This window comes from Prionailurus viverrinus, chromosome B3, assembly GCF_022837055.1.
Source record: "Prionailurus viverrinus isolate Anna chromosome B3, UM_Priviv_1.0, whole genome shotgun sequence".
NCBI classification, from domain to species: Eukaryota; Metazoa; Chordata; class Mammalia; order Carnivora; family Felidae; genus Prionailurus; species Prionailurus viverrinus.
Window position 1 is genome coordinate 127333566 of NC_062566.1, and position 14591 is coordinate 127348156.

At 42.1% G+C, this 14591-nt stretch overlaps 1 protein-coding gene across 4 annotated transcripts in view; it reads right to left on the reverse strand.

Moving 5' to 3' along the window:
• Positions 1-589: 589 nt before the first annotated feature.
• Positions 590-14591, reverse strand: part of GALC (galactosylceramidase) — a 60968-nt gene continuing 46966 nt past the window's right edge. For all 4 annotated transcript variants that reach the window (XM_047862427.1, XM_047862429.1, XM_047862431.1 and 1 more), the window contains exons 14-17: positions 13697-13877; positions 10099-10262; positions 8384-8460; positions 590-2497 (exon numbers count right to left, since the gene is read on the reverse strand). In XM_047862427.1, coding sequence (XP_047718383.1) covers positions 2351-2497; positions 8384-8460; positions 10099-10262; positions 13697-13877 — 569 coding nt within the window. In that variant the 3' untranslated portion in view covers positions 590-2350. The remainder of the gene's footprint in view (positions 2498-8383; positions 8461-10098; positions 10263-13696; positions 13878-14591) is intronic.

Here is a 14591-nt window from a genome sequence, read left to right on the forward strand (position 1 = left end):
GAATTTAGAATAGACAAAGATTTCTTAGGATGCAAAAAAAAAAAAAAAAAACACAAACAAGCAAAAAAAACAACCAAACAAACAACGGAAAAATAAAACCACCTACCATAAAGGAAAAAAATAAATAAACTGCACTTCCAAATCAAAATTTTGCATTCTTGAAATGATACATACTTGGAGAAAACAATTTATAAAACATATATCTGAGTTTTCAAATTGCATCTGAAATATATAAAGAGCTCTTAATAAGACAGGAAACCTAATTTTTAAAATGAGCAAAAGGTACACAGACATTTCACAAAAGAAAATACATGAGTGACACAGAAGTCCGTGAAAAGATGCTCAACGTCTCATGCACTGCCACACACCCACACACCTGAAATCAGGCGGAGTAGCAACATGAAGCTTTGGCAAGAGAGTGAAGCAACTGCAACTCTCAAACACGCTGCTGGGAGTGTAAAATCATACAGTCATTGTGGGAAACAGCTTAGCAGCTTCATATAAAGTTATACAGACACTCCCCTAAAGATCCGGCAATTTCACTCTTTGGTATTTATTAAGAAATGAAAACACACGTCTACACAGAGACTCGTACACAAATGTTCGTGACAGGTTTATTTGCAACACCAGAAAGTGGGAGAAGGGGATGACAAACGGCCGCAGAACCATACAATGGAATATTCTTTGACATAAGCAGCAAACCGTTGATATAAACAGCAACATAGACAAATCTCAAGGCATTCTGCTGAATGAAAGAAACCATTCAGCAAGGACTACATAGTGGATGATGCCACTTTTATAACGTTTTAGAACAAGGAAAATTTATCAGCATCAATAGAAGTCAGATCGATGGTTGCCTGAGACGGGTGCGGGTGAGAGGAAATTACGATAGGTGCACATGAGAACTTTCTGGGGGTAACAGAAATGTTCCACATCTTAGTTGGGGTGTTGGTTTTGTGGGTATTTCCACCTACCAAGGCTCACTGAACTGTACACTTAAAATGAGAACATTTTATCGTATATGAATTCTGCCACAATAAAGTTAACTTAAAAACATACGTAGAGACCGGAATGGAAATCACTTAAGACTTGGTTTTAATTTAAAATTTTTCTCTGTAACCTGATTTATTCTAATATTTACCTTCTTGTCTTATTATAATAGAAATACACAACTTTGTTAATTTCACCTATGTTGAACTATTACAAATTCCAAAATTGCAGAATTAGTCCAGTGAAGCTCTGAACTTTCATTATAAAGAATTCCAGAATTTACTTTATCGACATGAATGATGTGAGTTGTTTCTAGGATGTCTATTAATGCTTAGATATCAATTACACTGCATGAGAAATATGCTCCCCATACTTAAATACAAACACCATTTGTACTTTAATGAAATAAATGCATCGAATCACACAATATTAGAGAATGATCCAATTCTATGTACCAGCAGAAGCTTAGTGTTCCCCTTCTTCCAAGAGCAAAGACAAAATAATTCGTTAGCTGTTTTAGTCTGTCATCAGTGACACACAAGACAGATCACGAAAGGCACAATGAGATAAGACACAAGAAAACTGCTACATCTTGAGAGCCACGTGCAGCACTGGCTAGGTGGGATTCTCTTCTTCCTTCCAGCCACCTGGGAAGATGTTCTCAGAGAGTTTTATGGGTTACACGACTAAAAGCTGGATCTAAAAGACTTAAAAACTGCATATAACCCAATTAATCTGCTCATATTTATTACTGCAGAAGTAGCTTTAGAGGTAGTTTATTAATGAGGCATTTTTCAAATCATCCACTCATCTATAATTCAAAAGCATCATTGTAAAAAGGAAAAGAAAAAATACTCTTTATAGAGTGTAAGATTAACATGTTGAAGTGGTTTTCAAAAAGCAGCACTTCCAGTGTTCTTCAGCTCCCTCTGGGGTGGCATTACCTCCAGACGAGGCCCTCAGCTCAGTCAGACGCACAGTCCACCTCTGTGAAGATCAAGTCACTGCCCTCTGCACGAGCCCTTGCACACAAGATGAAGAAAGCGAGCTCAGCATTAAAGCCAAGGCTTCAAGGTGTGAACCACCCAAACCACCCCTAACAACAGGACCCCTGTACAGCTTGAACTTTAGGGGCCATATCGGGTAATGTTACAGATTCACGTGTTTCCCCTCGGCATTAGTTTTAAAAATATCTTCCAGAAGATCAAGCAAAAATATATTTCTCTCCCCATTTACTCTTCACTATTTTTAGTCTCTGAGAGGCTCATGTATTGATCCATCAAGGCAAGAATTGGCTCTGAACCAAAACCAAAAAGAAAGAAAGAAAATCCAAGGAGTGTTCTACGGTGCTCTGTGAATATTAGCTTGTGGCTTCCACATGAAAGTTGTCAAACTGTGCAAATTCAAAAGAGTGAGTTCCAATCGCGGCCCAGCCATTCTTCGGGAAACTCACAGGGATATTCTTCCAGACAGACTTGCCATTCAACGTGCCAGAGGAGAAACGGCCCTGGAGGAAAGACAAATGTACCCCTTGAAGACGTATGAAAACGATCCTCTGAGGTCTGTTTCTTAATACGTGTGGCCAATCTATTCCGTGGAGCGAACATCCTTCTCACTTAAGACCATGGCAAAACACAATTCCACAAGTTTGAGCGCAAGTTTGAAACCCAGAAAAAATTCTCTGAGGAAATTCTTATCTACTTATGTAAATAGTTTCCGAAGCACAAGGAATAAATGCCTTGATATTTCCTTGTCCCCCACCAAAATGCTCTAAACCAACAGAAATGTAAAACTTTTCCTAACATTGTAAAGTTTTAAACAAAAGCCCACTGAAAGAAAGAAACATTTGTAATTTGCAAGTACGTGCATGCTCACGTGTTGTGGCTAACAGCCACCAGCTTTTCAGACGTGACTACCGGAGCCAAAGCTTCCATTTACCTAAATCCGTTTTGTTCCATGTACAAATTATCACCTCAAAGTCATATGGAGAGCCCACCCTCAAGTTATAAAACTAGGAACCGTCAGTTAAACTGATGTTGGGGTGGGAGGGTCAGGGGTAAGAAGGGAGACGTCCAGAGAAATGAATGACTTACTGGTCACCGACACAGAAAGACAAAAATAACTCCCTCAGATAGTGGCCATTCCTACCTAGCCAAGTGCCTGGCACACAGGGGAAAATAAATGCCAGCTCTTGTCATCATTATTATAGCACGTTTACGAGCGTATCAACTGCAGCTGAACATTTAAAAGTAGCTAATTTCAAAGGGTGAAGAGCTAACGATCCAAAGCACTGGGCTACGGATCAAAAGAAAACCTGTTTTTAGGTCACAGAATTGCAGTTCAATGGGTGTTCGTTTTGCCCTTTCATGTTACGGAGGGAGATACTGAGACGTGAGATTAAAAGTCAAAATCAGATTCACCAGCAGAGCTACAACTTGAATCATAGCTGCCCAACTCCACATTCAGGGCCGCACATATTCCCACCAGCACACGCATGCACAGCCACACGCGTGCACAGCTACCCGCAGCTCTCAAAGTGCTCACTGAACACCTTCCGCCACTCGGCCAACGGGGGGTATTAACACTGAGCCAATACGTATGCGCTACTGAGCCATAGCGCGCAAGCATACATCACCTCCTCCTCCCCACCCCTGCCCTCTGGCCACTGGGCTGCTCCACACACGAGGCCTGTCACCAGCAGGGTCCCTCCCACGAGGCCTGTCACCAGCAGGGTCCCTCCCACGAGGCAGGGTCCTCTGCTCAAGGTGCTCTTCCCATCGGGCAGGGCTCAGCTCAAAGCACACCAGCTCCGAGAGCGCTTCCCCTGCCTCTCTACCTAGACACTCTGGACAGTGGAGCTCGTTCACCTCACTGTCCCGTTTTGTCTTCACCATGTGACTGGCTGATTTGGGTTTTTTACCGTCTCAGAACCAGAGGCAGCCATCTATGGCCCACAAGCCAGCCACCTGTTTCTATAAATAAAATGTTATCGGAACAAAGCCACACGCGTCCATTTATCTACTGTCCGTGGCTGCTGTCTCACTACAAAAGCAGAGTTAAGTTGCACAGACTACATGGCCCACGAAGCCTAAAATATTTACTGTCTGGCCCCTTACAAAGGGTTTGCCAACCCCTGCCCTAGAGAATACAGGCTCCAGGAGAGCAGGAACCGTGTGTGTCTTCATTACTGCTGCATCCCTTACCACCTAGAAAAGGACACATAACAGGTGTTTCATAGAAATGTGTGGAATGAAAGAATAAGACACATTTAACCCCAAACAACCTTACAGAAGTTATGTCCCTTTTACAGACCAGGAAATAGAAGCTCAAAGAAATGAAACAACTTTCGGGGAGTCAGGATGCATCAGCAAGGAAATATGAATGCTGCTCTGCTTGGTTCAAACATGCCTACTGCTAAGAATATTCACTCGAGTCACGAAGTGCTTACCATGTAGCAAGTACCGTACCAAACGCTCATATATATGATCTCATTTGATCTTCGTAAGAAGGATATGATATTATGGATATTCCTGATATTATGGACGGGAAAACAAAAGCTGAGCAACATAAAACACTTGCAGGTGGAACATAGTAAGGCTTCAGTCTATCGCTCTAACCACCTCCTCAGTAGTGCTGAGAAGCAGTGAAAGTGGGCCAAGGACAAAATGATATAAAATCCTCCTAAACGCTGGTCTCGGTGATGGTAAAAGGAGGAAAACGAACACTGAAGCTGGCCTCACAATGCTTTCAGTCTGATACACAGCCTGTGGGCTAGTTTCAAACCAGATCTGTTACCGGTAAAGCTGTCGTCGTCTGTGATTATGGATCTACAGTGGGGAGAGAAACACGATAGGAAGAGGCAAGCTGAGGGACAACTGGTTATTTTAACTGGAAAACCATGACCTTCATAATTTCGCTAATGCCAGTACCTGGCATGTAGGTGACCAATGAAAGACTTAAGTAAAAAAATATAAAAATCCTCCTATTAGCTGTAATTTGGAAAATGGACCATCGCAAGATGTTGTTTTGCTTTGCCTTTTATTCATGCAAAAAACTATTTGCCAAGTGCTATTAAAGGACTGGGAATTTAGGATGAACAAGAAAGGCAAGGCCCCCGTTCCATGGAGCTTACGCTCTAGCGGGAGACATACCCACCAACTCACACAATAAAGAAAAGCTAAGCAGTACAAGGCGTGTGAAGAACTCAACCAGGAGACGGGGGCTTGACCAGACTGCAGAGTGGGAGGAGGCCTCGAAGTGCCCAGAGTTGAAACTCGAGAGGGAAGCCGGGTGCTCCCGGCCGACGGAACAAGAGACGGTGGGGCTGGGGGTGGCGCAGGTGTTACATCTGCAAAATCCCCGCCTGTTCCAGTGGCGAGACCAGAGCTAATTTCTAGAAGTTACAAATCACTTTTTATTAAAGAGATACCAGAAGATACACTTCGAACAGTTCAGAGTGACTGTATCAGAGGCACAGGACAACGCATGGGGTGAGGAGGAAGGAACAAGCAGGGGCCCAGAAGGCACCTGTTCCCAACAAGCCCTGCTGATTTTCTTACCCCTGTCTACAAAGCACCTGAGAAAAATTAAGGACATTTATTTTTTAAATCCCTTTCATGGTTTCAAAAAATTCAAAACATTGCTAAAAATAAGCCTAACAAGAAGTATGCAAGAACCACTAAATAAAACTGGAGGACACAGTGGCAAATGCAGCCTGTTCTTGTCCTCATGGCCTTGTGGGGGGCAAACACATCATTCTAAAAAAAAGTTGGCTTTGCCCAAATTGATGTATAAATTTTCAACGTAATACTGGCTGCATTTTTCATGGAATCGAAAAGATGTTTTAAAAGTTCACATACAAGAAATAAATATACTTTTTTTGTTTTAATTTACAAAGCATAATTTGGAAAAAGAAATCATGAGGGACTTGCCCTCGGGGGCATCCATTCACTCACTCGCCAGAATTCACCAGGCTCTTGCTCTGATGGCAGACGTGCCAGGAATGCCAGAGAGCCAGCAGTGTTTGGTGAAAGAGGCCTGTCACTGAAGGAGCCATTTTCTAGTGAAGGGAGGAGGCAAGGGCAAAAACCATCAGCAGAATCTGTGTGATGTCAGGAGGTAAGAAAAATAAACTGGCGGGGGGGCGGGGGGAGGGGAGGGACACAAAAGGAGGTGGATGCTATTTTATATAAGGTGGTCAGGAAAGAACCTGAAGGAAGTAAAGGGGTAAACTGTGTAATCAAGTGTTTTATTTATTTATTTTTTAATGTTTATTTATTTTTGAGAGAGACAGAGAAAGAATGTGAGTGGGTTAGGGGCAGAGAGAGAGGGAGACACAGAAGCAGAAGCAGGCTCCAGGCTGTCAGCACAGAGCCCGACGCGGGGCTCGAACTCACGAGCCGTGAGATCATGACCTGAGCCACAGTCGGACGCTCCACCGACTGAGCCACCCAGGCGCCCCTGTAATCAAGTGTTTTAAAGAGTGATACTGGATAAGACAAAGCACTATAAAGAACAAAGTTCAGAAAGAAGCCTATGCACATGTGATGATTTGTTACATCAAAGAGTTAGCCTTCAAATCATAGACAAAAGGACGGTCTGTGGTAATAAATGATGATGGCTATCCATTCGTTTAAAAAAATTATATTGGGATCTTCCCCTTATGATTCACAAATAAATTCCAGATGTATTAAAGACTCCAACAGGAAAAAAAAATCCTCAACTTTGTTTAGTTTAGAGGAAAAGAAATGTTCCTAACCGTGAGAAAGGTGCGGGCTTTCTTAAATAAAACATAAAAGCACTGAAAAAAAAGTGAAATACTTGACAGCACCAAAATTTAAAACTTCTATCTGTGAAACATACCGTTAGAAATTAAAACACACAAGACACAAAGAATATTTGTAACATAAGTAACAGAAAATGGATGATTACTCAAAATAGGGGCATCCGGGTGGCTCAGTCGGTTGAGCGTCCGACTCCGGTTCAGGTCATGATCTCACGGTTTGTGAGTTCGAGCCCCGCGTCGGGCTCTGTGATGACAGCTCAGGGCCTGGAACCTGTTTCGGATTCTGTGTCTCCCTCTCTCTCTGCCCCTCCCCCACTTGTGCTCTGTCTCTCTCTGCCTCTCAAAAATAAAATAAATGTAAAAAAAAAAAAACTAAAAAAAAAAAAAGAAAATGGGTGGCTACTCAAAATATATCATAAATTCATATGGATCCATCGGAAAAAGAAAACACAGTAAGAAAATGAGGAAAGAATGTGAATGGGTAACTTCAGAGAAGAGAAAAAATATATATACAAATAGCCAATAAACATAGTAAGATGTGCAACCTCCCTAATTATCCGGGAAATATAAATCACGTCAATTAGTTTGAAAAAAATCTTTAAAAATAGGTAATATAACTGCTATAAAAGTGGATACAGCTTGGCTAGCAATAGGGCAGTATCTGTCAAGATTGTAAATATAATTCCATTTCTAAACATCTGCCTGAACAAACACCAGCACGTGTGCACCCCAGGAGGCATGTAGAAGACCCCTCCCCTCTACCTGCAAGGAAAGCCAGCCCATCCTGCCTCCATTCACCAGAAGAGGAAAGAACGGGGAACAAAGTTGTGCCATCGAGTGTGGCAGAGTTAAATAAACTATGCCACACACAAACCAGATGTTCAAAGCCTACTGTTACTGCCTGGAAAATGTTACTGTATCATTTTTTGGTGGCTGGGCAAGAGATGAGAACAATTTCAAAAAGTTATCTGAATTCCGTATTTTACTGCTTGTTGTAACCTAAGTAAAATTATGACAGAATTATAATGGCAGAGAGCAGTAGTATATTACACAGAAGAATTTTCTACACATCCCTTAAATGCATGTCCATCAAGAACTCAAGATCACTCAGCAATTTTGACAAGTATTTTTAGACATTCTTATCCTACGATTTATCTGGTACCTTCCATGACAAAAAAATACTCATGGAAACCAACTTCTAAAAAATTGTACTTTTCTCTAAAAACCAAATTAGTCTCAACCACCGAAAATAAATTTATGTGATTTTGCTTATATCTATAAGCTCCAATTATAATCTTGGTTCAGGCCAACTTGGAAAAAAATAAATCAATTATTGACTATTTACCAACTACTCCTGAGTTGAAAAAAAAGAAAACCAAAATTTAAAAAAATCGTGGGGTGATAAAGTCAAGAGTTGATGATTCTCATACAGGTTTACCCTGACATATACTATCACCCTAGAGTCTGCTGGTATCCCAGCAGATTCTCTGCCTATTTCCATCACTGCATTTATCACACTTTCCCCCCTCTCATTTGAGGACAGAAAATGCTAGAAAAGCACAAGAAAAGAATATTTTACCTCCAGGTATTCTGATCAGGAATACTTACCTTAATAATTAATGTGAGTGTATACCATCTTTTCGCTGTAACGTCAACATGTCCTAAAGCATATATGATCCATCCAGCTGCAACACACAAAGATTATCCTAATTGATATATTTTTAAAGTCTAAATCACAGAATCACATAGCTCAGTGGGGATTCTCAGGAGGCATGTGTATGCAGTAAAGTAAGCCTTAACAAAGACCCACATTTCCAGATCTACTACTGATTTAAAACAAAACATCCTTCATTCGGGCATGCATTCCACAAGCACGTACTGGGAGCCTACTCTGAGACAGACATATATCATATGTGAGCTCACGGAAGAACCAGTGAAATAAATTTACAAACCATCCCCAGTATAATGTGTTGGCTTCTACAGTTCAGGCGTAGGTTTATACTTGATTGGACTGGATATAAAGAAAAAAGAGTGGTAGTCAAAGGTCACCATAAGATTTCCAGCTAGTGTAACTGCTTACATAGAGCGTGAACTGAGAATTAGAGAGAGAAAACAGTTAATCTGGGGATATATTCTATCTGAACGGCTGAGAGAAAGTGGATGAGATGTTGAGTGGGCAGTTTAAAACACAAGAACAGGGGGGACTAAAGACACAGATTTAAATCATTAGTTCTAATTCTACCACCAACTCATTTTGAGACTTTGGGAAAATCGATTAACCTCCCTGGTTTGGACTGGTTTCTGGTTTGGAAAATCAGTGAGGAATGTTCTAGATGGGTCATGCTATGATTCTGCAATTCCTACTCTGGTGTCCTTATTACCCACTCTTTCTTCATTACTTGTGGAGCCCTTTCCACCTAGCAAGAGGCAAAGAGTAACAAACTATAGGAGAGAAGATTTTTTTCACTAATGCAGGACAAAGTCAAGAGACTGAGAATCCAGAAGAGGCAGCACCAATACAGTCTGTTTCCACAGAGCAGGGGGCACCAACACCACAGTGAATTAGACAGAATTCAACATGGACACACTCTAAGCACCTCTCCTGAATAAGATGCTATTCTACATAAGACAAGGGCTGTTAAGATGAATGAAAAGTGTCAAATTATTAACTACATTGGGAAACGGGCTATCTCCATTTTTAAAAAATGTTTATTTTTTTTTGAGAGAGAGAGAGAAGGAGAGAACATGAGTGGGGGAGGAACAGAGAGAGAGAGAGAGAGAGAGAGAGAGAGAGAGAGAGAGAGAAAGAATCTCAAGCAGGCTCCCCAGTGTCAGGGCAGAGTCCGATACAGGGCTCGAACTCACAAACCTTAAGATCATGACTTGAGCGGAAATCAAGAGTCAGACTCTTTACCTACTGAGCCACCCAAGCGCCCTCAGGGTATCTCCATTTTAAGCAGACCAACCCCTCTCCTTCTACTTCCCTAAGCATACCAGCACATTCTTATAGTCTTGCTTTTTACTTACGGTGTTTCTTGAGCATTCTCTCCCCACTATGTCCACATCACCCCAGGCTATGCAAATCCTATCCTGACCGCCTAGCTCAGCTCCACCTGAAAGAGCTCTACACAACCTTCTTTTCCACAGCTGCCTCTCTCATTAACTCTATGATTTTGAATCATTTGGTGTTGGCTCAAATGTGCTGAATCTCTTCCCAAATAGATGTCCAAGCACCTAGAGATGAAGCTCTCTCATCACACAGTAAGAAGCTCACAGCATATTTCAGAGTAAGTCATGTGCTACATACAGAAGAAGTCACTTACCTAGGTCACCTGTAACTTTGTAGGTTCCATTTGCAAAAATCCAGAAGAAAACTCCTCTAGCGCTTCTAATCAAGATACCACCTTTATTTACTCTTCCCGCAATGAACACGCCTCCCTTCTCGGGAGTCTCTATGTAAACATCACACCTCACAGTCAGGTTGGACCTGCAGAGTGAAACTGTTCATTAGCACTTTTTATTATGCCACTCCAGGTAAGGCACAAATGTGTCATTTCACAGCCACATGCCTCCAAACTTCTAATTGAGGTGAATATGTGACTTGCTAAATCTGTGTTTGTGGCAGGGATGGGCTTCAAGAATCTTCATTGATGGGGAAAAAAAAAAAAAAGAATCTTCATTGATAACAGTTTTAAGTTTTATGTGACTAAAGTTAAGCCATTTCGTTGCCTCTTTCAAGGAGTTACTGGAAAATAGTATTTACGGTTTTTAAGTCTCTTAAGAACACATTTCTTGGGGTGCCTGGGCGGCTCAGTCTGTTGAGCATCCAACTCTTTCAGATCAACTCATGATCTCACAGTTCATGTGTTCGAGCCCCGCATCAGGTTCTATAACCCACAGCATGGAGCCTGCTTGGGATTCTCTCTCTCTCCCTCTCTCTTTGCCCCTCCCGCTCTCTCTCTCTCTCTCAAAATAAGTGAATAAACTTAAAAAAAAAAAAAAGAACACATTTCTGATCTATGATAAAACAACTTCTCAACCTAACAATATAATGTTAAAAGAAGCCTTTTTTCCCCATAGGAATGCATAAAAGGTCTGTTTCCATACAATTCTGGAAAAAAAACTTACTAAATTTCCATCTGCTAAGAGAAGCAGTGAAGACAAAAGCTTGGAGCCCCTAGGAAAACATACTTTGGAGCTAATATTTACCTTTAACTCGAGCAAGACTTAAAAACCCCAGAAGAAAGATCTAAAGGTATTTCTCTGCAAAGACAGAGGCAACTCTCCTGACACTACAGCAGGGGTTTTCAAATTTGAGCAGCACTGAAATTGCCTGGAGGGCTTGTGAAAGTCAGTCTGTCAGCCCCAGCCCACAGCTTCTGACTCAGGTGGGTTGCGCTGGGCTCTTGAATCTGCATGTCTAGCAAATTCCCAGGTGATGCCGGTGCCACTGGTTCAGGAATCCTACTCTGAGAGCCATTTTCCCCTACAGAGCATCCCTGTCCCTATAGGGACAGTAAAACCCTGGCCCGGCATCACTGATCAACAGGGGCACATCAAAGGAGAGGAAATTCAGCCAATCAGCTACTACAGCTTTAACAGTGAGCTCTGCTCCAGGCTTCTTTTATAAACCCTTCTAGATGCCTTCTGCAATGATACAACCACCCCAAGCCAAAATGATCTCTGAAAATAATTTACCTCCTACTCAAACTTGAACTGCGAACAGGAAAGTAAGCATGCACAAAGCCAAGTAATAAGGCAAGCAATTTACCTAAAAGAAAACTAAGAATGTCAAGAAATGTATTTTGGAAGCGGGGAAAGTTAGATCTAGAATTATGTGGCTTTCACACTTCTCAGATTTTTATCAGTGAATTTTGCACAATAAAATTTTACTCTGTAATGAAAAATATAAAGGAAGTAGCTACAACAGGCACACAACAATCAGGAAAATCTACGTTGAATCGTCTAACCAATGCTGGGCTACTTTACAGAAAAGTCCAATGCAAAGTTAACAGAAGCACAGTCTCTCTTGTACATCCTCCCCAGCAGAGGGAGCTGGTCTCTCTACAGACTGTCACCAGCAGGAAACTACTAAGGATCAGAAGTGCTCCATACATCCCCTACCTCTGTTCTGACTCATCAGAAGTGTGAATGTGTTACAGCACCACAAACTTACTCTATTTAGAGTCAGGGCGGGAGAAGATCTAACCTCCTTTGTTTACATCACATTCCAGAATAGAGATTCCCCAGGCAGAACTTGCCCGCAATTTTACAGCGAATGAAGGAGAATAAAAGCGTGGTCTGGTCTTCCACAGCCACAACCTCTTGGTCGTGCTAAGGGCACAAAAACCAGCCTGTGCATTAAGCAAACTTAACCAAAGGGATGCAAAGCTGGGATGTGTGCAGTGAGAGGTCATTTTGTGGACCGTCCGCAGGTCCCAACCAAAGCTCACTAATACGATGAAAGTCTTGAGTAGCCTCAGGAAAGCCTACCCTCCATAGTCAAATTACTGGGCTGGGACTCAACTAAACCTAAGTATGAGAGGGGAAGTCCCACCACAAATACGGTCCTGAAGAAATGATGGCTGTGCACACACTGAGAGCCGAGTTTCTAAAACAGCACTATAGGTAAACCACACTCATCCCCCGCTCGTCTTAGGAAGAAGACAACGATTAAAACGAAGCAGTGAGGTGTAGTCCAAAGAGATGAGCTATGGCACCAGACAGTCCTGGCCTCTCACCCTAGTTCTAGAACTTACAGGTATAGGATCTCAGGCAAATGTTACCCGGAAGTCTTGGTTTCTTGATCTGTAAGGTGGGGAGGATGATAACTCTGCCACAGGTAGTTGTGGGAAGTATGACCCAGTTTTCCTTCCCTCCTTTCCCCACGTTAGAGGGAGTCGCAGCCAGAAAAAAAGAAATGAGCATGGGACTTGTGGGGAATCTCTGAACAGACCTGGCTACTTTGAATCCAGGAGGAAATACTGAGAAAGAGTACATAATAAATAGGATGAGCCCAAATGTGAAAGGGTCTTGGAAGTCAGACACAGACGATGAGGTCTGATTCGGTAGCCGAAGAGAGTCACTGCAGATTCCTGAGCAGGGAATCACACAATGAAAGCAGGGCTAAGAACGATGAAAACGATGCCTCTCGACAGGCATCACTGCTCTCTCCTGGTTCTTTCTCTCTCAGACCCTGTGGCTCTTTCCCTCTCTCCCCACTTTCCCCCTCCACCTCTCCCCACCTCCTTACCCACTGCAGCAGGAAAGAGGAGTACTGCCATCTCAATACATAAAATCTTCAAAGTTATGAATACTCTCGGTTACTCTTTGGATGGTGCTCTATCTCATCTCTCTACTATAATTAAGGAGTCTCTCGATATTTCTAGAGTCCCAGCCAGAAATAAGAGTTTCGGTTCAGAGACAGCCAATCCTCCGTAGTACTCTAGGGCAGGCGAGGGGGAATGACAGTAAAGGCCGATCTGCTTCTCACTATTGCCATCTACCGTCACCTGGTAAACAGATTTTCCACGAAGGCTAAAACAGTGTAAGTCTAGAATGGATCCAGCAGGTGGCAACCCCAGATCAACAAATGAACTCTCCAGCAAATCCACAAAAACCCCACAAATCACAATGTCTACTTATAAATAAATCTTCAATTATAACTGGGTCCAAAAGGCCGCAATTTTTATACTAAAATCAATCTGTTCCAGCAACAATCACTATTAAATTGGGCAAATCTGAGGGAAGGACACTGAGGCATCATAACCGTGGCTTGTGGTCATGATATTCAGCAATTATCACACACTTATTAGATTCTTATACAAGGAAGACCGTTGAAAAGTCTTCACTTCAGAACATATTCGACAACATGAGAGGTTATTTCAGCCAGGTCTACATACGCACACCAATTTTACATACCATTTGTAATCTCCTATAACACTGATAGTGTTGTATGCATCAGCGGCCCAGGTAATGGGCCGCTGATTGAGAACTTGGCGCAGCGTGAAGCGATGCTCTCCAGGGTCTTCGATATTCGTAAAGTATTCAAAGACACCAGTCTGATCTGCAAAATTCGGAGCTTCACTAAAAAACGGGTAATCTGTTCAGAACACAATAAATTCTCCGTTTAGTACAAAGTCTTCACAGAATCTCTGCTGATACTTCAGCACATTTTAAAACACTTTTGAAAAGTCCTAAATAAGTAAATGACACTAATAACAAGTGGAAGTTTAGGTTTAGGTTAATAGAGATTGATTTCTTTTTTATTTGAGAGACAGAGAGAGAAGAGTACAAACAGGAGAGAGGGGCAGAGAGAGGGAGAGAGAGAGAATCCTAAGCAGGCTCCACACTCAGCACAGAGCCCGATGCCAGCCTTGATCCCACAACCCTGGGATCAGGACCTGAGCCAAATCAAGATTCAGACGCTTAACCGACTGATCCACGCAGGCGCCTCTCAAGCTCCCTCATTTCTAAGTGGGCATGAGGACAAGAGAATTAAATGAAAGAATGTATGTGAAGTGTGTACATAAACCAGCATCTGGCAACGGCTCAATAAGAGATGGTTTTGTTACTTCTAGCATCTGTCAAACAAGTTTCTAACCCCCGGGTCACAGTCATCAGCTGGGAGATTAGAAAAGGCTCACCATATCAACTGCAGAATTTACAAATTACAAATTGTCTTCTATTTCTAAAATGAGGCAAAAACAGTTGGGCCCACACTATCAATCTGTTCTTGGTTTTATTAAATTACAGTCTTACAATGCTGAAGGCTATAGAAGAGCAACTCTGGTCATCATCTTACAGCTATTTCACA